Source organism: Chlorocebus sabaeus, chromosome 24 (genome assembly GCF_047675955.1).
Source record: "Chlorocebus sabaeus isolate Y175 chromosome 24, mChlSab1.0.hap1, whole genome shotgun sequence".
NCBI lineage: Eukaryota > Metazoa > Chordata > Mammalia > Primates > Cercopithecidae > Chlorocebus > Chlorocebus sabaeus.
Genome location: NC_132927.1, coordinates 70,932,283 through 70,956,459, shown reverse-complemented (window position 1 = coordinate 70,956,459; position 24,177 = coordinate 70,932,283). Strand labels below are relative to the sequence as shown.

At 48.8% G+C, this 24,177-nt stretch overlaps 1 protein-coding gene and 1 pseudogene across 1 annotated transcript; both read right to left on the bottom strand.

Moving 5' to 3' along the window:
• Positions 1-2,612: 2,612 nt before the first annotated feature.
• On the bottom strand, positions 2,613-9,232 carry LOC103229621 (putative serpin A13). The gene is made up of 5 exons (XM_037983861.2): positions 8,993-9,232; positions 8,062-8,661; positions 6,225-6,495; positions 4,880-5,000; positions 2,613-3,087 (listed from the first exon to the last, which is right to left on the bottom strand). Exons 1-5 carry the CDS (start codon positions 9,030-9,032, stop codon positions 2,878-2,880), a joined length of 1,242 nt encoding a protein of 413 aa, XP_037839789.2. The 5' UTR covers positions 9,033-9,232; the 3' UTR covers positions 2,613-2,877.
• A 5,785-nt stretch (positions 9,233-15,017) lies between these two features.
• LOC103229917 (adiponectin receptor protein 1 pseudogene) lies at positions 15,018-17,418 on the bottom strand (annotated as a pseudogene).
• Between the last annotated feature and the right edge of the window lie 6,759 nt (positions 17,419-24,177).

Here is a 24,177-nt window from a genome sequence, read left to right as displayed (position 1 = left end):
TCTGATCACTGCTTACTGCCCACCTGGCCCAACAGGCATTTGAGTTTGGGATCCTTTCATTGGAAACTCTCATAAAACAAAAGGTAAGACACCTGTTTTCTTGTACATTAGGGCTGCTCACTCCACCTTCTCAGGGGTATTACCCCCAGTGACTCCAGGGCTGCCCCCTTCTGGGGGAGGCTAATTTTATTGACTCATTGGTGCTTTGTGGGCACCTGCTCACTGAAGAAGAGAAAAAAAAAACAATTTTTATTTCTTGCAAAAATGTAGAATGGAAAATGAAGGTTAGGCGGGCTCATGCAGGCCTGGCTCCTTGACCAGCACTCAGCATGGCTCCTTGTGCCCGCCTGCTGTCCTTGGTACGGCTCTAGGACGGGCGTCTAGTGAGGGCCAGGTGCAGGGCAGTTCTCCAGGTGGCCTTGGATGATCCAGTTGGCCCCCACTTCTTTCTCATTTGTAGTTCTCAAGAATAACTGTAGCATGGGCTGGGAATGCAATATCCTGAGACAGGGAAGGACTGGCCGGAAGAGCCCAGGCTCAGTTCCCATCCTCCCTAGAAACATGGTATCCTTCAACACTTCAGTCCAACAAGTCACGTTGTCCCTGGGTGTAAAACCCAGTGCTACAGATTGGATATGGTTTGTTTGGCCCCGCCTTGTCTCATATCGAGATTCAATTCCCAGTGCTGGAGGTAGGGCCTGCTGGGATCCTGTTTGCACCATGGGGGTGGATCCTTTATGAATGGCTTGGTACCATTTTTGTGGAAATAAGTGAGTTCTCACTCAGTTTCTGAGAGCACTGATGTTAAAAAGAGCCTGGTGTAGCCTGGCCAACATGGTAAAATGCCATAAAAAATTAGCCAGGCATGGTGGTATGTGCCTGTAGTCCCAGCTACCCAGGAGGCTGAGGTGTGAGGATTGTTTAAGCCTAGGAGACTGAATCTGCAGTGAACTGTGATCACGCTACTGCACTCCAACCTGGGCAACAGAGTGAGACTGTATCAAAAAAAAGAAAAAAAAAGCCTGGTGCCTCCCTCCCCTCTCACTTGCTTCTGCTCTCCCATCATGAGATCTCTGCACATGATGGCTTCCCTTGTCTTCCACCAGGAGTGGAAGCAGCCTGATGCCTCAACCAGAAGTGGATGCTGATGCCATACTTCTTGTACAGCCTGCAGAATTGTCAGTCAAATAAACTTCTTTTCTTTATAAATTACCCAGCCTCAGGTATTCCCGTATGGCAACACGAACAGACTAAGACACCCAGGGAAGGCTGCCTTCTGGGGTTCCTCAGCTGCTCTGCAAATGGAGCACACACAGATGAGACCCCGTGTATCCCAGGCAGCTTTCCTGAGCCTTGGGGACCCAGCTTGCAAGGAATCCTAGGCTTCTGTTATCCTTTGCTGCCCATCTGTCAGTAATAAGCCCACTTCATGTAACTCGTGTGTGGGTCTCACTGGACTCAGGCAAGTTGGTCACCAGTGCACAGTGAACCTGCTTTGCACCAGATGTAAGATTTGGTCTCAGATGTGCCTGGCCCTAAAGCCTGTATGGGTCCTTTCTTTCATGCAGTTGGAAATCCAGGAACATGAGCCACCTGACAGCCAAAGTCACAGTTGCAGTAACTTACATGGAGGATGATATGGTTTGGCTCTGTGTCCCCACCCAAATCTCACCTTGAATTGTAATAATCCCCATGAGTCATGGGAGGGACCTGGTGGGAGGTAATTGAATCATGGGGGTGGGTTTTTCTCATGCTGTTCTCATGATAGTAAATAAGTCTCATGAGATCTGACAGCATCATAATGGGCAGTTCCCCTGCACATGCACTCTTGCCTGCCGCCATGTAAGACATGCCTTTCTCCTCTTTCACCTTCCACCATGATCGTGAGGCTTCCCCAGTCATGTGGAACTGTGAGTCCATTAAACCTTTTATTTAAAAAAAACAAATTACCTGGTCTTGGGTATGTCTTTAATAGCAGCATAAGAACAGACTAATACAGTGGGTACAGACAGTTACAAATACCCACTGTGTGTCTAGACTGGGCAAAAAAATCTTTAGGACACTCATTTTTCCCATTCTACTCATTAATAGGTGGCCCTAAAGCAGGCTTTATCTGTAGGCTGCAAAAAGGTGTTGCTCATATTTTTCTCAGCCCCACACATGAATTAAGGGGCCAATGCCACTCCCCTGCCCTGCTGGTCACACTAACTTAACCTCTTTGGGGATCATGGGAGCAAGTGCGTTTAGCAACCTGGTGCTCAACATGTAGACACCCCGCCAGTAACCTCAGCATCACTGGGACCTTGTGAGAAATATGGGACCTCAGGCCCCATCCCAGACCTGTTGAATCAAAATTTGCTTTCTAAAAAGACCCACAGGGAATTTGTGCATACAGTAAAGTTTGAGATTCATTAATTTAGCAAAATGGATAAGACTGGAAAGCAGCTCACCTGCTTTCTAGCTCAGTGAGCTGGAGCATGTCTCTGAAATTCTCTGATCCTCAGCTATGAGAAGGATTGAATCATTAGAAGTTGCCTTTTTTTAAATATTTACAAAATATAGGTACAATCCAAATATAAACAATTTCATATGGTTCAACGAAATACTTATTTTGTTGGATTGTTGTGATAATTCATTTAAAAATGAGATAAGAGATAGAAAGCATTTGGTACATAGTGGGTGTTTGCTCAATGGTAATTACTACCTGTGTGCAGGGAGAACAGCCTTGATCACCTTACCCCCATGGGTTCCTGTGAAAACCAAGCAAAAAAACCCAGGTATATGCAACTTTTCATTTAACTGGAGTCTATAATAGAAGCTCCCTGCTGTGTGGGCCATTCTGTTCCCTCTGAGTCACCCAGCATGTCTGAGGGGGCATTATCCCAGTGGATTTACAATCTTCCCCAGAAAAAGCATGCTTCCCGTTTCCATGTGGAAAGTCATCACCAGGAAGGGCCGACTGAACTCAGTGCCTGGAGTGGGGGAGAGGTCAAGGTCTGGGTGAGGCCTGGGGGTAAGCTGAATGCTGGTGGCTGCAGCAGCTTCAGAGCCCTTCTCATCCAGAGTCATCATGGCCTTATGAGTGACCTGCAAGGAAAATTCTAGAATCATCAAGCCATCCCATAGGAAGGACAAACCAGGCCTTTATGTTGGGACCAATTTTTTTCTGTTCTGTTACTTAACCCCGTATGTATCCATCTACTCACTTACCCAGTCAGTGATTCTTCTATCTACCCTTTAAAAAATTCACTATCCATCTACTACTATTACATACTTCTGCCTGACTGTTGTCCATCCATCACTGATCCATTCAACCAGCCAGCCAGCCAACCATACTCCACACCTCTCAACCATCTACTTACCTCTGCATGCACCACTTATGTATTCATATACCTGTCCATGCACCACTCACTTACCCACCCATCCACGCATCATCCATGCACCCTGCTACCCATGCTCTTTCTATCCGTGATTCCAGCCATTCACTATTCACCTATTCATTCATCCAATCACCAGTCTCCTCATCTATATCCATTTTTATGGCTGGCATCTGCACTTTACTGGTTGCGGTATATTTTGAATATCACACCAGCATCTATCTGTCCATTCACCCATTTCTCCATCCATTCATTCATGCATTCATCCAACCACTCTTTCACCCAATCATTATTGACTTAATCTTTCATTCACTTCATTTTGCTAATTTATCTTCACTTATTCAATCACTCGTTTATTCATGAGTTTATTCCGTGTGCGTTTATTGAGTACCGATGCTGTGTACTCCACTGTGCCGGGGATGGTAAGGATAGAAACATGGATTTGACTGACTTTAAAAAAGCTCATCATTTGATCGAGAAGATAAGACAGGTAAAGAAAGCAAGAGTGGAAAGTTATCAGGAGAGATTTCTTTCTGCTTTGAGTGTGGGGGTGAAGGATAACAACAGAGAAACCTTCATGGAGGAGGTAACATTTGTGCAAGGCCTTGAAGAATTGATATAACTTGAATATTCAGAGATGGGGGAGAACATTTTGGGTGGTTTGAAATTCAAAAGTCTGGGCTGGGCGCGGTGGCTCATGCCTGTAATCCCAGCACTTTGGGAGACCGAGACGGGCGGATCATGAGGTCAGGAGATTGAGACCATCCTGGCTAACACGGTGAAACCCTGTCTCTACTAAAAATCCAAAAAAAAAAAAAAAAAAAAAAAATTAGCCGGGCATGGTGGCGGGCACCTGTAGTCCCAGCTACTCGGGAGGCTGAGGCAGGATAATGGCATGAACCCAGGGGGCAGAGCTTGCAGTGAGCCGAGACCGTGCCACTGCACTCCAGCCTGGGCGACAGAGCGAGACTCTGTCTCGGAAAAAAAAAAAAAAAAGTCTGAGCCGAAGTCAGAAGGTGAAAACTGTGGGGGCATGTAGGATACTGTGAAGTTCAGTTGAGCAGGATGCTGTGAATAGTAGGAGACATAGTCTGGACAGGAGGGTGATGACTAGATCATGGAAGACTGGGAAATCTTCAGTTCCCTGAGGACCAAGCTGTTCCCCATGTTCCCTGTCAGTTCCCCCACCTTTTTTTTTTTTTTTTAAAGTAACTTGTACTTTAGGTCTAAAAGCAGGAATGATCTCCCCAGGAAGTGTCCTCTGCACTTCCAACCTGGGGACAAAATTTGCATATCTGCCTTCCCTTTCCTTATTTCCTTTGAGATCCCCAGTGTCTTGACAAAGCAGGTGGCAGTCGCAGAATCAACGCAAGGAAGCAAATAGCAACTTGCAAAGTTGAAAGAAATAGCATCTCCTGTCTTTAAGGAGGTCCTGGACATCTCCCTCCAGTGTTCATCAAAAGACACTGAGAGGCCCTCTGAACACACCGGCCCCAACCTACTTTAGAGATGTTCAGTCCAGGCTGCCCAGGGAAGCCTCCACCCACAGTCACTTGTGGGAGGAGCATCTCCAGTCTGTAGGTTCTAGAAATGGAAAATTTGGGGAAGTGGAAATCGAGTTCTCTGTGGAGAGACAGAAATTGGGTTGCAGTAAAGATCCTGAAACAGCCTCTCACCTTCTTCCCTGCTTGGGGTCCCTCTGCCCCACACACCCGCTCCATCCCATTCTCGGAGGGGCAGTGGGTGTGAGCTTTCTAAAAGTCATACCATCACCAATTCACCTTAGTGTGGGAAGGGGGTTGTAACTACACTGACATGGAAGCCCTCCAAGGACAGTGTTATTCTCATGTGATAATAGCAGGTGATACGATGATGTTCCCAGGAACCCAGAGTGGGCACACCTTGCCTGTTCTGGGGATCCGTCAAGCCTTCACAGAGCAAGTGATAGCTCTGCTATGCCATGAATAAAGAATAAGAATCCCAGAGAAGGCTGGGTCAAGAAAGGGCACGTCAGGACGAGGAATTTGCACACACAAAAGCCCAGGGCTGAGGAACAGCCTGGCAGGTTCAGGAAACTGCAGGGAGCTCAGTAGGTTCCAGGAATAAGCATGGGGGAGTTGGGAACACAGAAAAAAAGGCCGAGGAGGGAGAAGGCTGAGATTGGCAGAGGCCAGAGCACCAGGCTCTTCAACAGCGTAAGGGGCCAAGGGAGCCCATGACAAGTCACTGTGTCTGCAGCAGAGGTGGGACTTGGGACCAGCCTCCAGACTTCTGGGCCAGTGCTCTCTCCAGTCCTTCCTCCCCAGAACCCAAACTGATATCTTCAAGGAGGCAATAACAGTGCCCTGGAGAGTGACAGAGCCCTGAAGGGGAACAATACCATGGAGGTGACAGCATCCCAGGGGGTAACTGTGTCATGGCACTGTAGCGGTGACAGTGCCATGACAATGTGTTCTGGGGGTGATGATGCCATGGGTGGAAGGTGATAGTGTCCTGAGGGCAATAGTGTCTTGGAGGGGTGACAATACCTGTGGGGTGACAGTGTCCTAGAAATAACAGTGACTGGGGAATGACAGTGTTCTGGGGTGTGACAGTACTCTGGGAAGGTGACAATATCCTGAGGGATGACAGTGTCCTGGAGGTGAGATGTCCTGGGTGATGTGACAGCATCGTGGTGGATAACAGTGCTCTGAGCAGGGACAGTGTCCTGGGGTGACCATGCCCTGGAGGTGACAGTGTCCTGGGGTGATAACGCCCTTGAGGTGACTGTGCCCTGGGGACACTTTACAGTGACTGAGGGAGAAGGTGGGGCCCGGCCTTCCCGGGGCTCTGCTGTGTGCGGGCTACCTGGTCCTGAGCAGACTGTCCCACTTAATCAGTGTTTCGGGCAGCAAGGCGTCTTCCAGCTGCCTCATCTTGCCCCTGTTGGGGAAGATGAAGAAGGTGGTGGTGTTCCCAGCATGGTCCATCTGTAGCACAGAGCATTGCAACTCAGGGTCGTGCAGGAAGCGGTGGCTGGCCTTCTCCTTCATCATGGGCACCCACACAGCCCTGTGCTCATCTACAAAGAACTCCTTTGGGCTGGTGGCACGTGAGTCAAAGGGTTTCATCCACTCAGCTGAGGGGAAGAGCAACACAAATGTCATCCTCACAGAGAACCGAGAACGGGCTTGGGGTCACCCTTCTGGCAGCTTGTGGGAGTGGGGAAAGCACCTTGGCTGCTGGAATCTTGGAGTCCACACTCAGGAAGCCAAGCCCCACTCAATCACTCACTCCTGAGAGGTCCTTTAGTACCTGTGTGGCCCTGGGTTGAGCCCGGAGCCTCCCTGAGCTTCTGTCCTCATTTGAAAATGATCAATACTATTAGAAACTATTACAATAGTATAATAAGATTATAATCACATAAACACAAATTCTCTCTCATCTCCTTAATCTCTCCTGGAGGTGGTTAATTTTTAAGAAAAAATGTATCACTGTAGCACAAGCTTCTTGAAGGTAGGTGTGGATTTGAAGGCTGGGTTCTGCCTGGCTTTGAAATCTAGGGCAAGTTACCCCACTTTGCATCAGTTTCTCATCCATCAAGTGGACACGATAATATCTATCTTGTCGGGTTGTGATGAGAATTAAAATTAAATATGCACAGAGCCGGCATGTTAATAAGAACTTCGTAGTCAATATATGTGTGTGTATGTGTAACCATGCCTACAAATAAACACCATCAACAGTCATAGATGCATATTTGAGTGATGCCTCACTGGCTCAGGCAAATAAGCTTTTTTCTTTTTAAAAAATCTGTTTTCTCATCTGTAAAATGGGAACATTGATCTTAGGCATATTTGCTAAGATAAGACTGGTCTGTTTCACCCAGGTGAGAGTCAAGAGAGATTGTGGGGTACACACACTTTGAGATCCACAGAGCACTGTACGAATGTGAGGACTGAGTTCACCTCCTGAGTCCTGAATGAGAACAAGGGGATAACAACAAGCATCCCCTGCCCGCCCCCAAATGGCCACCATGGCATCATGTGGTCTATTAAACTAAGTCAGGCATTAACAGCAGTGGATTGAATGTCATGACTGTATTGTTTAAACACACACAATGGTGGGGACATGCAGCCTGTTCACTGTCTTGGAAAAAATTAAGGACTTTTAAAAAAATTTAGGACTCTTCCTGCTGTAATTCATGTCTCCTAAGGCCTGCCAGAGGAAGGAAATTCAGGTTCCTTAATACAGTGGTGGCTTCTAGAGTTACTCAAAGGGGAGCTCGTAGTCTTCCGTTAGCAGAATCACCTGTGTGAGGAAGGGAGGTGAGCTTCTTCAAACGCAAGGTCATGGGTCTTGGACTTACCCCACTGAAATCAGAATCACTTCGGATAGGTACGAGATACCTGCATTAAACAAAGTCTCTAGAAAGTTCATATGCACATTAAGTTTGAAAAACTCTTCTTTAAAAACAAACTCTTCCAGTGTCATTAACATGGAGAAGGGGATGAGTTCCGTGTTACTGGAGGCATTCAAGAAGAGACATCAAGAACTCAGGGGCAGACACTCACTGAGTGTCATCTATATCTAAGTCAGGAGGGGACACTTTCCAGCTGCTGTGAGGGGTGGGGCTCGGGTGTGGTTGGAGCCTGGGTTCTGGGATTCTGGGAAGAAGGTTTGCACTGGGCACACACGCTCTTACCTCTGAGGAGCATGTGATTCACCAGAACTGCTGTGGTTTCACTGCTGAGGTCCTTCTCCCAGGCCCCAAGCTTCCCCTGGGTCTGCTTCTCTATGTATTCGTCAATGTGTTTTTGGGCCTCCTCTAGGCTCTGGTTGGCCCTTGTGCCCAGGCCACTGAACCTGTGCTGGGCCATGGTCAAGAGGAGCCGGGGACCCTGCCCAGGGAGTCTGAGCATCAGATCCCAGAAGCCCTCCTGGATCTCCGCCTCAGGCACCACAGTGAGGTTGAACCCCAGGCCCTCCAGGAGTTTGGTCCTGCTGGCCCCTGGGGCCCCCCGAGAAAGCATGGCCAAGGCCAGGGAGATGCTCACCGGGGAGAAGAGAATGTTCTCTCCAGGGGCATTCACAGCCAACTGTCTGTAGAGTTTGAAGGCAAAGTCTATGTTGCTCACAGAGATTTTGTGGCAGGGCAGGGCAGGCCCAGGGCTGCTGTCCTGGGGGCCAGAATGGATGAGATCCGAAGCTTCTTGGTCAACCAGAGCCACACAATGAGCCCCAGCCATGAGCACAGTGACCAGCGGCCACCACCAAGGGGCTTCCATCCTCTGGGGTCCTTGGTCTGAAAGCAGCGTGGCAGAGAGGACAACAACGTCAATGGTAATGATAACGATAATGTGTGATATTCACAAAGTGTCTGCCCTGTGCTAGGCACCCAGCAAATACTTCAAGGCTCTCCTTGCCTCTCTTGGGGGCTCCCTTCCCGTCCGCTCCTCCCCAACCCACAGCTTCCTGCTCACAAACAGACATGGGGGATCTCTGGACAAAGTCAGAGCCCCGCCTCCAGAGGACCCTTCTATGAATCCTGGCTGCACCACAGCCCAGATCTACCACCTTGGGCGATCCACTTAGCCCATCTGAGCCCCACTTCTTATCCCTGAACTTACACTTGCAGGAAGCTTGTAAGGAGAGGAGGGCCAGGAGGTGCCTCATGGTACAGCAAGGAGTCCAGGGCTCTGCTCACATAAGCCCAGCAACCTTAGGCAAGTGGCCTTGCCTCTCAGGACCTTGGCTTCCACTCTGTGGGATGCTGCTAAGAATCCCCACATCACAAGGCTACAGAAATTCAAAGTGTGCACAGAGCACACTCAGCCCAGGAGCCGGCACAGAGAGCCCCAGGAGTGGCAGCGGACTTGGGGCCTCCCTTCCAGTGGTCTGACTCAGCAGGCCTCCGTGGAGTATGGAATCCATTTTGGCAAGGGTCTGAGCTGGTCCTGGGCCCCACTTAGGGAACCACTGTGATCCTTTTAACAGGAAAATCAGATGCGTTCATTCCCTGCTAGAGACTTCCAATGGCCCTATAGCAACCAAGAGAAATCCTGTGTTTCTCACCACACCTTAGGAGGCCCTACATGACAGGACCCTGCTAACCTTTCTCGCCTCCTCTTTTTTTTTTTTTTGAGACAGTCTTGCTCTGTCACCCAGGCTGGAGTGCAGTGGCGTGATCTAGGCTCACTGCAACCTCTACCTCCCAGATTCAAGTAATTTCCTAGTAGAGACATGGTTTCACCATATTGTCCAGGCTGGTCAAACTCCTGACCTCAGGAGATCTGCCCACCTCGGCCTCCCAAAATGTTGGGATTACAGGCATGAGATACCGTGCCTGGCCTCTGACCTCCTTCTGATCATCCTTTCCCTCCCTCCCTCTGCTCCAACCATCCTGGCCTTCTTGCTAGTCTAGAACTTACCAAGCTTCTTCTTCCTGCTCAGAACCTGTGTTCTTGCTGTTGGCTGCCCGGAGCAGCCTTGCCCTCACCCTTTCCACAGCTCACTTCCTTCCTTCACTCAGTTGTCGGCTCAAAGGTCACCTCCCCAGAGAGACCCCACCTCTGCCCTTGCCACCCTCACCCTGCCTGGTTTTTCTGATGCCCATCTGGCATGATAGGACATGTTTGTCTGGTTTCTCCACTAGAAGACAAGCTCCGTGAGAGCAGATACTCTGTCTCATGCATGGTTCATTCCTAGCGCTCAGCACAGAGTGCTCGCTCAACAGTATTTGTTGAAAAAAACAAATCATTCACGGGCTAACCTTTGGGGGGCCTCCTTCTAGGGCTTCAGCCTTACCTAGAGCACAGGCATTTTCCTGCCTCTCTGGAACCTAACACTGGACCGTTCCTAGCTTTCTCTGCCACAAGTGCTTGGCCTCACATGTCCACTCTAGGCTTGGGTTAATAACTGACAGAAATGACCATCATCACAACCCCTTGTCCTGCCTCTGATTTTCCATGGGACCTTGGGCAGCCCTGGACCTTCCTGAACTTGAGCTTCCTCATCTGCGTAAGAAACAATCAGCTCAGCCTCAGCCTCAGCCTCAGCCTCCAGGAAAGCGTCTGTTCCCTGTGATTTACTTATTGACAGAGAACCAACCATCTCCATTTACCCATTTGCCTGGTAATCTGCTGTGGTGAATATCTTGGTTTTGCTGAAGTTTGCACTTTCATTGTCTTGTCTTTAACCTTCATTCATTCACTCATTCATTCATTGAACAAACATAGACAAAACCTCTGCTACATGTCAGGACTTGAATTGTACGCTGGGGACACAATATGAGAGAGACGCAGTGGCTCCCTTGGGGAGGCTCAGGTCCCGTGGGACAGACATGCAGAGATCTGCGCAGGGTGGTGTGTGCTGCATGGCCAGGCTGGTGACAAGCTGTCTCGGGTCCAGTGGTCTGTCCACGTTCGCATTCTCTAGGTGGGGTTCCATTGTGCCCTGCTGGTGAGGGTGTAGTTGGAACCTAGCAGCAGCAGGGGCTTCCTCTGAGGGCCCACAACCATGGAGCTTTTGAGCAGAAAGGATGCCCTGGTCCAACCTGGGCCTTGGACAGACAGGAACACTGAGGCCCCGAGAGGCGCTCGTTCATGTACTCACTGACTCACTCACTGAATGAATATTCAGCAGTCAGGGCAACAGGGACTGGCAGCCTGGGCCCTGCCTGGAAGGAGAGTACCAGTGATTGCAGGGAAATGCGGGGAGCTGATTACGGCTCAGTGAGGAAAGGACGATGGCAGTTAGAGGCGAACCACAAAGGGTGAATGAGGAGCCTATAGGAGGCATGGAAGGTAGAAGTTCCTGGAAGGCTTCCTGGAGGAGGTGGCACCTGAACTGAAACTGGAAGATGGAGCAAGAGAGAGGCAGGAAAGGGATTTTGGGGGTTTCAGCAGAGGCAAGAGCATGCTTGAGGCCATGGAGGCAGGGTGAGTCGGCACCACTCCAGATTGTTGCCTATATGCACAGCTCCTGTTGCACAGTGGGCACGTGAGTGTGTGTGTGTGTGTGTGTATGTGTAGGTGTGTGTAGCATGATGATCTAACTTGTGGCAAGTTCAACAAGTCAGCTGGGGAACTGGGGATCTAGCCCCACCCACAGCCCCCAACTCACCTGAAAGTGAATGCTTTCCGTGAGCTTTTGGAGGAGCTGGGGGAGATTCGGCAGGTCTAATGGCCCTTGAAAAACTGCGTTCCTCAGGGAGGGATGTGATGGGCTGGATTTCTGGGAATAACTCAGACTGAATAAGGCTGCCCTTGGCTCAGTGTCCACCCTTGGCAAAAACCAACAGAGGAAAACAATCTGCCCTCCATTAGGGTTATGTGGAAATCCGTGTGTGGAGAAGAACGTGGGCGGTGTCCTGGAATTGTGACAGGTGTCCTGGAATTGGGGCGGGTGTCCTGGAATTGGGGAAGGTGTTCTGGAATTGGGGCGGGTGTCCTGGAATTGGGGCGGGTGTCCTGGGTGCAGGTTCCACCACTTTTGTTGTGCCTGACACTCCCAGGCCTCAGTTTCTTCCCTCGCCCTCCTTACTGCTCAAGGTTGACAGGAAAGTTAAGCCTAGTGATATATATAGAGGTTCTAGCAAAAGGCTGAGCAAATTGGAGCGATGCTCCGCCCTCTCCTGGTCACATTCTTTTGCCCAGCACACATTATGGACACTTAACTGTTGTGTCAGACGCTGTGCTCATCACAAGAAAACAGAGACGCCCAAGTCAGAGTTCTGGCCTCCAAGGAGCTTGAGTTACGGTATTTTTAAATGTCATAATTGCTTTTTCATTCGGGCTCTAATACCTTTTAAGTTGTAATGGCTAGTTACAATGTAATGATTGCTTCTTTGGGAAAGTCGATAGAACTTTCCCCTTTCATGCAATGTGAACAGAAAAGTTAATATGTACTCAACAGAAAGAGTGTTTGCAAAGCCTTAGCGAATCAAACGCTTTGTCTTTCCTGAGCTGGCTTGGAGGCAGGGATGGCACAAGAGGACCTGCAGATTGAGTGCAGATAAAAGCCTGTAATCCCAGCACTTTGGGAGGCCGAGATGGGCAGATCACGAGGTCAGGAGATCGAGACCATCCTGGCTAGCACGGTGAAACCTCGTCTCTACTAAAAAATACAAAAAACTAGCCGGGCGAGGTGGCGGGCGCCTGTAGTCCCAGCTACTCGGGAGGCTGAGGCCGGAGAATGGCGTAAGCCTGGGAGGCGGAGCTTGCAGTGAGCTGAGATCTGGCCACTGCACTCCAGCCTGGGCGACAGAGCGAGACTCCGTCTCAAAAAAAAAAAAAAAAAAAAAAAAAGATTCCCAGGAGATAACGGGTCTGAGCCAGAACTAATTTTCTTCCAGCTTTGCTTGTTATTACTATATTTTTGCTCTGCTTATCCACTGTCTTGACATCAATAGCCACACGATCACCTCTTGTTGACTTCCTAAAACCTTCAATTCTTGATGTTCACATCAGGGATGGCACCACAGGGGTCTATTATGAGCTTCATTGTATTCATTCATTCACTAATTCATTCATTCATCATGGAATGCGTACTGCATCTGAGGATGATGTATTAAGTACTGGGGAATAAGGCAAATCCTGCCCTCAAGGATTTTTTCTAATGGCTTTATTGAGATATAATTTATATATTATCTATTTCACCCACTCGAAGTGTGCCATTCAATATTTTTAGTACATTGACAGAATTATATAGCCATAACCACAATCGAATTTATTTATTTATTTATTTATTTATTTATTTATTTATATTTCAATACGTTTTAGTGGAACAGGTGGTATTTGGCTACATGAATAAGTTCTTTAGTGGTGATTTCTGAGATTTGGGTGCACCCATCATCCAAGCAGTGTACACTGTGCCCTATTTGTAGTCTTTTACTCCTCACACCCCTCCCACCCTTTCCCCAGAGTCCCCAGAGTCCCCAGAGTCCCCTGTATCATTCTTGTGTCTTTGCGTCCTCACAGCTTAACTCCCACTTATAAGTGAGAGCATACAATGTTTGGGTTTCCATTCCTCAGTTACTTCACTTAGAACAATGGCCTCCAGTTCCCTCCCGGTTGCTGTGAATGCCACTATTTTGTTCCTTTCATGGTTGAGTAGTATTCCATGGTATATATAGACCACAGTTTCTCTATCCACTCCTTGACTGATGGGCATTTTGGCTGGTTCCATATTTTTGCAGTTGCTAATTGTTCTGCTATAAACGTGTGTGCAGGTATCTTTTTTGTATAATGACTTCTTTTCCTCTGGGTAGATCCCCAAGAGTGAGATTTCTGGAGGTTTTTTTTTTTGTTATGGAAAAATGCAAACCTATAAAAAATAGAGAGAATGGTACAATGCGTCCCTATATGCCCATCAGCAGCTTCAGTTCTTTTCAATATAAGACCAATATCATTTTTTGACACCTTCCAATCTCTTTCTCCCTGTGGAATATTTCAAAGCAAATCCTATAAAATATTTCATTTTATGTACAAAAATTGGGAAAAAAGTCTTAATTGTAATAGCATGTCACACTTTTAAAAACAATAATTTCTTAATGTCATCAAGCCATTGTTTCTCTAACTGATTCCTAATCATTTTTTCTTTGAATGTCAAGTGTCTTCTGTACTTTCTTTTATTAACATCACAGTCTTTGCATCAAGATACATAGCAATGATAGCAGATTTCTTTTTGAAGCTTAGTATTAAATAGTAAATATCTTTCCCCATTTAAATTTTACATTACTCTGACAAGAAAAAACACATTAAAACTCAAGTTGCTTCAAGCCTGGACACACTTCCATGATTAGCCGGGCTGCGTAAGAGTTGGAGGCTTCATTCTTTCTGCTATGTAAGCAGAATCAGACCCTAGAAAGATGGGACCAGGTTATACAATTGTTTTGAAAAGTGTGCTACAAAAATGGATGGCCTGTTTTAATAAGCCAGAATACAAAGTAAGGATGGGGGTAAGGGAGGTACATTTTCTTCAAGAAAAAAAGCAAATTTCTCAAGAGTTCCACTTCATAATTTTCCCAAAATGGTTGGGGTAAAACCTCAACATGAAGTTCAAAGTACTGTCTCTGTGGGGTTCGGTAGTTGCTTTGCCAAGGAGGGTGACTGCTGAGGAGGGGATGGCTAAGTTTTACCGTGCCCCATCCTCATCTAGGAGAATGGAAATAGAAAGTTTATTGTCCAGCGGGTGTGAAAGTGGGCTGAAGCTTGGTTGGTACTGAAATCTCTAAGAGTTTTTTCTAGAAACAGACAACTCAGACTCCTCCTCTTACTTTAGTGAAGAAGTTATTTTTAAAAAGCACCTGGTCTGGGCACAGTGGCTCATGCCTATAATTCCAGCACTTTTGGAGGCCAAGCTGGGTAGATCACTTGAGGTCAGGAATTTGAGACCACCCTGGCCAAATGGTGAAACTCCATCTCTAGTAAAAATACAAAAATTAGCTGAGTATGGTGGTGCACATTTGTGGTCCCAGCTACTCAGGATGCTGAGGCAGGAGAATTGCTTGAACCCAGGAGGCAGAGGTTGCAATGAGCCGAGATGGCACCACCACACTCCAGCCTGGGTGACAGAGAAAGACTGTCTCAAAAAATATAAATATAAAAATAAAATAAAAGCACTTGGGAAGTTCCTCCTCCACCCCTCAGTTGGGAAGGCTCAGAGAAGGAAGTCATCAGCACAGTCACCTTCTCAGCTGTAATGGAATTCCTGAAGGTTGGAGACCCCACAGAAGTGGACAAAGGCCACTGTCACCATGAGGACATGGAAAATCTGCTGAGACTGGAACCATATGTCAAATTTTCCAGGAAAGACGCGCTCAGGAATTTGAGCAGCATGAAGGCCAGCTCTGGTGATGTACATCACAGCCATGAGGCAGAACCAACCCATCGGGCCCACTGTGGTGGCCTTGACAAAGCCCTCAGCAATAGTACAGTGCATGGTGGGCACAATGCCACTCAAGCCAAATCCCAGGAACCCCTGCCCTTGTCTGCCGGTGCTTAGGAGTGACAAACCGGTCCCGTTGTCACAATGATGGCAAAGATGCTCAGGACACAGACGATAGAGGGGTAGATGAGCCGTGGCTGCAGGGAGCAGTAAAAAGAGTAACAGAGGCAGGGGATGAAGCTCCTTGTAAGCAGTGGAGCAATCCCCGAACAGTACAGTTTGGAAAAGGTCCAAGAGACTTTCTCTGAATGACAGTAGACAGTGTGGATGAGCCAGGAGAAGCCGAGGCAGAGCACTGCACCCACAAAGAATATCCCCCAAACCACCTTCTCCTGTAGAGGGGCCGTGAAGTACATATTTGGTCTGAGTACGGTCAATATTTCCAAAAAGAGAAACAGCACGAAACCAAGCAGATGGGTCCAGATGTTGCCAGTTTCTGTATGGATAGAGAAGATGCTCTTGAAGCAAGCCCAGAAGGAGGACATGGGTTGTCTATGGCCATATAGCAGACAGTCATTGTCCTGCAGCCAGTCAGGGAGCCCATCATATTGATGGTGGCAGCAGCTTGTCTGGAGCTACCACTGCAGGGATGCCAGCAGCACTGGGCGGGGGAGGGGGAATGCACGGCCAGGGTTGTATGCTCTGTGGAGCCAGCTGGGGCTGGTAACAGTAGGGAGCCCCGTCCCCTACTGAATTGGTGGGGTGGGATCCCCATGTGTTCAGGTGCAGCTGCAGCCTCCCATCCTCAACTCCAGACCCAGGTATCTCTGTGCTCTTGGGGACCCAGGAAGTCCCTTGTTCCCGCAGGTTTTAAAGTGCCTGCTCCCACTCCCGGTGTCCGCTCCGGTGTGGAGCAAAGTTGTGGCCAAGCCCAGGTGCTGTCACAAGCCAGCTGGATGTGTGCACAATCAGGGCAGTGCTGACATGCCAGCCCCCTGCCACCTCAGCACCCTCCGGACTTTGTGTTCCGACAGGCACAGGAGGGAGGCCAAGGGGATGCTGAGGGTGGCTCGAGGTGAACCTGCAGGCACCTCTCAGCACAAACAGCCTGAATGCTGTGGACAGCATGTTAATGGCAGGAGGCAGACAGTTTCCTGGGCTGAAAGGGGTGGATCCCCAGTGAAGCCCCACCTTCAAGCCAGGGACAGCCTGAAGCCTGGGGACTGGGCTGCCAGTTCTGGGTGGGGTTCTGTGGTGCAGAATGAGAACTTACGGTGCTTTTTCTGGGCCTGCCCATGACCACCCAAGGACCAATTATCATGCACTTCCTCCCTTCTGAACCCATGAAATTCTTGGGCTCAGCCAGACTCCAAAAGATGTTAAGACAACCTGCCTGTGGAAAGCAGCTACCCACTGCATGTCTACTGAGAGCTGTTCTGTTGCTCAATGAAGCTCTTCTACGCCTTGCTCACCCTACAGCTGTCCATGTACCTCATTCTTCTTGGATGCAGGATGAGAACTTGGGGCCCACCGAATGGCGGGACTGAAAGAACCCTAACACAAACAGAGCTGAAACACGGCCCACTGCTCACCACATTGTGCGCAACAAGGAGAGAAGAACTGATACGTTTTGGGGACCCCAGCCTTAGGGGCTCCCCAAGCCAGGGCTGTGACACCCTCTTTGGGGCTCTTTGGTTCCTCGTGTCTCCAAGCTTTTGGGTGCCACCAGGTTCCCCTTGTTCAGATGTGGGTGCCCCATAACGGAAGCCACGTGTGGTACATCTGGTCCAGCCACAGCATTGCATGGAGCCAGCACCTGTGCCAGTGCTTAGAGCTGCCCACCCCGCCACAGCAGCCAGTATGCCTGGCTGTGTGCAATGGCCAGACCCTGCGCTCACTCACTCACACACCCATTGCTGCTCTGCACCTGGCTCGCCAAGGGTGTGGTGGGCTTGCAGGGGAAGTGTCAGTACCCACACCTCCTCCTCTTCTTCCCTGGGCACTGGGCATGTTTGCTCTTCTTCAGCTTTGGTTGGATTGGCGATTACCCATTTGCCCTTCTCTTGTAGCAGGGGTCACAGTTCAGAGTTCAACCAGTTCCATCGTGTCAGTTTCCTTGTTACTGGCAGGAGCCCCATTCCTGTGCCACCACAGACTCTTTGTGAGAAGACATCTGGCTGGTACCTCAATACCCTGCAACTTCATCTTGGGGAAAGGTTGGGGTTTCTCAGCCCCAAGGAGCAGAGATCTCCCTGCGATGGTGGAAAAACTGGGCCGATGGGCATGAACCGGATCATGGTGCCCCACGCTACATCCCATGGCACTGCAAGTGGCCTGCAGCAGAGAGACCCTGATCCTCAGTGCCCTCCCCATGCCAGAAGAGGTGTGTGACCATGACCCTAATTGTTTTTTTTTTTATAGTTGGTTTGTTTCAATTAGGATCCAAATAAGTTCTATACATGACATTTAATATCTCTCTCTCTCTCTCTAATTGAGGTAAAACTCACATTACCTAAAATTAACCATTGTAAAGTGTTCAATTTGGTGACATTTAGTACATTCACATGTTGTGTAACCATTACCTCCATTTGGTTTCAAACTATTATAATCACCCCTAAAGGAGATTCCTTACCCATTGAGTAGTCATCCCCATTCTTTCTCTCCTTTAACCCCTGCCAACCGCTAATCTGCTTTCTGCGTCTGTGAATTTACCTGTTCTGGATGTTTTACATAAATGGAATCATACAATACGTGGCCTTTGTGCCTGGCTTCTTTCACTTAGCATAATGTTTTCAAGGTTCATCCACATTGTAGCATTTGCCAGTGCTTCACTTCTCTCAAACAAAGCTGGGTTTATTAAACTCTCTGAGCAAGGGAGAACACCATCCTGGCAGTGCAGCAAAATCTTGAAAGAGGGTAGTTAAGGGAAATACAGCGTCTCATGGGCTGGAGTTACTCTATGGTGGTTTCTGAGTGATACTTCTAAAGCATGGCCAGGATTTGTAAACTAAGCGAGTAGTCAGTGTTCTTATCTATAAAACTCATTTTGAGTCTGTGTGGAGTCACTCTTAGAAGCATTTTCTGTGGCTTTGCCTTCGAGCACATAGGTCTGAACATGCTGCTATCAATACATTCTGGACGTAGGCAGTACATATAACAAGTCATGGTTGGGTATAGTTTACCTGTTTTGCATATACTGGTTCAGTTTGCTTTACAAGTTGTGATTTTTGTTTCATTTTTTTATTGTGGTCAATAATTTTGCCCAGAGAGGATGCTCTGGGTATCTGGGGAGAGGATGGGCATCAGGAAAGGGCTGTTGAAATGCACAATGGTCAGTGGGGTTTTCTTTGTAGAGAATTGAAGCTTAATTCCTCTGTGCCTTTCTTGGCCACATCAATCACAGCCCTTAGCAGCACCTGTGGGCCCAAGAGGGTGTCCTGCGTGTTTCTGGTGTGGCAGAGGCTGTAGGCAGTGGAGCAGGGTTGTGGAACCCAGCCAGGTCTTTGACATGTGTTGTTATTATGATTCTTTGTAATCCACCTGATGGTCCTCTAGAGTAGATGTTCTCCCACCATTCAAGAGCAGAGGCAGTAACAGTGATGCCAGGTAATTTGGCCAAAGTCATGTGACCAAGATCTGAACTGGACTTTGAAGGTTTGCCGACTTGAAAGTCACCATGGGGAGCTGTGTGGCGAGAGGAAGGGCTCAGAGAAGAAAGGAGGAGTAGACAGGAGAATCAGCTGCATGGAATTTGTGGACATTGTTTCCCCATTTCCCAGCTGGTAGATCTATGTAAAATGGATGTTGAGCAAGTGGAAGGAATCCTTTTAGCAATATATGAATCATCCCGTATCTTCAACCTCAATGCACCATCTCCTATTCAACTTCAAAGTACCATCTTGTTTCCAGACACCTTTTTATGGCTCCTTGATGTCCCCGGCCTGGAATATGAAAATCCCATCACTTGAATGACTCTCTGGTCAGTATTTTCAGATATACTCATTTTTCCTTATGTCAGCCACTCATGGTCCCTCTGTCCTGTAGCCGGGGGAAATTTTGGCTCCAGTAACCACTTGCAGTCTGTCCCCTTTTTGTCTATGTCTGAACTGCCGAGTATACCTGGAACCACGCACCTGTACAGGTTAGTGAAACAGTGGTCTCCAGACCCCACGGGACCCTTATTAGTGCCTGCTAGAACATCGAGGTTTCCTGATGTGTCCTCGTCTCCCCTCCTCCAGACTTCTGGGTTTTTTGCTTCCCCATGATGGACTCAGCAGATAACATCTCCTTCTATGGCACAGGGAAAATTAGAAGTCATTTGGCAGGAGTGTCCTCACATTTTTAATAAGAAGAAATCCTGAATTCCATCCCTCCTGCCCAAATTTCCCTACTGAACTTCAGATCCATAGAGCCCATTCTCTATTGGACTTCTCTTCTTAGATGGCATCCAGGCATCTCCAACTCCACATGTCCACATCAGGATTTATCTTCTTCCTGCACAAAACGTTATTCATAATCCTTAGCTCATAGAACGGCATGTGGATTTCAGTTCCCCAAGTTCTCAACCCAGCAGCTTGGGTGCCATCTTTGCTTCCTTTTCCCCACACAATCAACCATGAAGTCTCCTCAATTCTGTCTCATAAATATCTCTCCAATTAGTCTCCTTTCCTCTCTGTCCTCTCCCAGTTCCTAGCGAAGCTGAAACTCTTGGTCATTGTGTTCTCTTCTTTTCACCAAGTCCACACTGAATACCCTATCCATTCTTCCTTGCTCAGCCAGGAAGGTCTTTCTAGTGAAATCTAATCATAACGCCTCCCTGTGTATAATATTCACTGTGGCTCACCACTCTTTGAATAAACTCTGAGATCCTTAACATGGTTTCCAAGGCATGTTCTTGTTCACATTTTTCTCTTTAGCTCCACAGATGACCATGGTTCCCTCAAACATCGGTCATCCAGACCGTAGGATCTTCTTCTAGCTCCATGGCCACACTGCACTCCCTCTCCTTTTCTGCTGGTACATCTCCCTGGTGTCTCCTCTCCACTGTACAGGATTTTGCATTTGAGGACAGTTCTTCTAGGAGACCAAACTGAACTCTTCTAGTCTGGAGTTGATTCCTGCCCTCTCCGGACATCCTGTACCCCACTCCTCAGGGCTGCTGTCACGCCCATGTTCAGTTTTCTGTCTTGTTCGATAAATTGAACACTCTATGAGGGCAAATTTCAGGTACACTTTCTTTACCTCAGAATCCCCAGGGCCAGCTCAGGGCCTGCACTTGGAGGGTTGGCAATTTGCATGGGCTGAATAAGAGAGTAAGTAGGTGTCTTTCATTGGTGTCAGTGCCTCTCAGGCTTGGACTTCACTTCTGGTTAGTGAGGGAGGTAATAAGCCAGGACAGGGGCTGGCTTGTCCCTGCAGCTAGTGTCAGGAAGCCATTTAAGGGCAATAGTTAGTGATCAGCAGGTGGCTGTGCCCTCAGCTCCCAGGGGAGGGAGAAGAATGAAACTAAGCCCCACACTCACAGATCTGGGGCCCAGATGCTCCCTTAAGGAAGGAACTCAGTTTTCAGCCAGCAATTTCCAGACCTAAGTCACAGAAGGGAATGAACCCTGGGCTGTGGTAAGGCTCCTTAGACACCTGGACTGAGGCCAGGAGGGACTGGGGGCAGGAGCTGGGCAGGTCAGAGCCTTGTCCAGTGCTATGTCATCTGGTTCCAGTCAAGGGACGAGAAGCCATGCCAGGCTGGATGAGGAGTTAGTTCACGTGGAAAAGATCATCTCAGGAGTTTTTAAATTGCTGTCAAAGGAACGTTCAGACTCCGGAGCAAGCATTTCAGTGACTTGCTGACTTCTTACACATGGATGCACACAGACATACACACTCTATCATGGTTTTCACCTTACAGGTGAGAAAACTGAGAGTCAATGCGAAAACATCCTCTTCAGGGGAAAAAGTAGCTTTTATAGTTCATATGGCACTTCTCACAGGTCATTCTTGGACCTCCTAGGCACCCCATCTCCCCATCCTCAGTCTTCCCCAGTGATCAACTCCCTCTGCCCTCATCTGTACCCCCCAGTGCTGATCTCAAGTCCATGACGTCAACCCTTCTCTAGTCTGTACCTCCAGCCCCCTTGACTCCTGTCCTTCTGATCAGCACTTGGCCTTCTTGAAGCCCACAGGGGGACTGGTAAGAATGGAGAAATATTCCACCAGATGGGGGATTCCACAACTGTCTGTAAAGTCTGGAACCACCAAGAATTCCTGGAGATGGACCTCCAAGGCGCTTATCAGTGAGCCTGGCTGACTTGCCGTGACACCCTGGTCCACTCTCTGTCCCATTTTGTTCCTTTTTCTGCCCCTACCTCTGGCAAATATCACTAAGCAGGTGACTTTGCCTCCTATACTAGAAATCATCAGAGTCATTGGAGGAGAGGAGGTCACCTGATCCTCCCAATAAACACACACCCTCACCAGCACCCTCGCCAGGCCCTCCCTGCATTCCCGTGACAGTGGAAGCCTTGACCCTTGATCCTTGCCCTCCACCTGTGCCCTCTCCAGGAATGCTTCATGCAGCCTGGCCGACTGCTCATTCTGCAACTCCGAGTTGAAGGCAATGTCAAACCACCTGTGAACTGTAACCTTAGGATGGTGCCAAACCACCTGTGAATTGTAACCTGAGGAGTTGTGCCACTCTGCAACCCTGGTTGCTTGTCACCCTGCCTCCTGAATCCTTTCTATGGTTATGCAAGCTTGCTCAAGGCTCTCACATCTGTCAAGCACTGCAGCTAACTTCAGCCTAGCACTCACTACCCACCATCCTCTCTCTCTCCTTCCCTAAAGGCCAGTCTGTCTTGCCTTCCCTCTCTCCCTCTCCTGCTCACTCTCCATCCCACTGTGGTCCTCCCTTAATTCTGCTAACATTGCATTTGTGATCCTGAGTGGTTTTAGATCACTAAATCCCATAGACCCATTCATTCCATTCATTCATCATTTGTCTCTAGGTTTTCTCCCCTCTCCCCTGGATAAGTCTCTCCTCTTGGTCCTGTGGCAACAGCTTTCTCCCTGTCCCCTTGTCTCCTGCCCCACACTGGTGACTCTCCTTGGTGGGTTGTCCTTTCTTAGCCAGTCCTTGAGGTTCCCCTTTTCTTTTCACTCCGTGGCACTCATTTGAGGGGACACCCTCAATACTCACTTGCCCATCCCTGGGGAGGATCCTGAACGCTTCCCTCCAGCCCAGATTTCTCTCCTGACTTCAGCCTTGCTGCTTCCTGAACAAGCTCCTGGGGTGTCTCCCAGGAACCTCAGACATAGGAGGTCCAAATCTGAATGTATCGACTTCCCTTGCCAGCAAGCCCTTGCTGGGTTTCCTATTCAGAGAACTGGGGATCACCCAGGGGCCCAAACCCAAATACAGTGATTCTCCCTTCCACCCCACCTGCAATCATAAATTCACACCCATTCTCCTCAAAGGCTTTCAACAGAATCATCCCTGCTCTCCCTCCCCAGCTCTCACCTATTTTGCCCCAGTTCCCACAGAGACCCCTCGATGTCCAACCCACATCCTTGTCCTGGGTGATGAATCATTTTTCTACTCAGCAGGCAGGGTACTTTTCTAGTGTGCAAAGCTGCTTCCATCACATCTGAGTTTAAACTCCTTTAAAGCTCCCTGTGGCCCTAAGGAAACACTTGGGAATCCTTGCCAGTGGCCAGCCCCTCTGCAGCCCAGCGGCTCTGTCATGGCCCCTTCCTCCCTGTAGCCCCTCAGCCTCTCTGCTCTTTGCCCCAGAGCCACCCAATTTCTTTTGGTTTCTTGAATGCTACCATTGCTCTTTTTCGCATCTGAAGTGTTGTCCCCTGTGTTCACTTGACCACCTTCTCTTTCCCTGACCTCAGCACAGAAGTTGGCTCCTCCAAGAAGCCTTCTCTTGACTTCCCAAACTGAATTTGGTGCTCTCCCTCAGCTTCCACAGACTTGTTTCACCGTCTATTTGCCATCAAGTTGTACATTCCATGAAGGCAATCCCTATGGAAATCACTTTGTGGTTAAGAGGGCGCCTCTGGTGTCAGGAATGATAGGCTAACATTCTACAGGTGATAATTACTAGTTACATGGCCTTGGGAAAATTACTAAGCCTCTCTGTGCCTCAGTTTCCTCGTCCATGGAATGGGACTGCTGAGAGCATTTATCTTGTAGGGACATCAGGAGGATTCAATGGGTTACTTCAGGGAGAGACCTTAGAAAATTGTCTGGCATCAAAACCTCAAGTATTCAGCTGCTGTCGACATTATCACTATAGACTTTGTGATAGAGATTGCAAGGTGCCTGAGAGCCTCGGTTAAATGCCTGACTACATGATTGCTTTTATTGCAGTTGTGCGCTGATGGTTCATTTGTCCTCAGCTCTGCACTCGTGTTGTTGAGGGAGATCATTCACACAGCCAGGGCTAGGAACTGATGAAGCAGTTGAGGGGCTCAGTCTGGAAACCCAGAAAGTTGCTACTTCCCCCAAATTAGGGGCGCTAAAGGGCAGAAGAGGGACGTCCCATGATAAAGCCCTGCCCAGCTGTAGGAGCGAGGGGTCCGGGGGCTATGCTAGATGTGGTCAGGGCTAGGAGCTCTTGAAAGAGCCAGGTGGAGCCTAGGCCCTGCGGGTGGAAAGAGGGAAACTGAAAGTGGGCACCCAGAAGCCCGGGAGGCAGGAATTAGCCTTACAGCAGCAGGTTCCCCTCCCAGCCCTGGGCCTGAGGTCTGGGTGAGCTCAGTCACAAGCTTAGGTGGTTCTGGGCAGGCTGCTGCAGCTGAAGGCAGAAGCAGCCCAGATTCTGGGGTGGAGCTGAGCCTGCATGGGAGGTCAGGGGGCTTGGCTTTGGGGCACAAGTAGCCTCAGAGGTACAGAGTCTGGCAGTCAGCATGGAAAAGCACAAGCAACGTG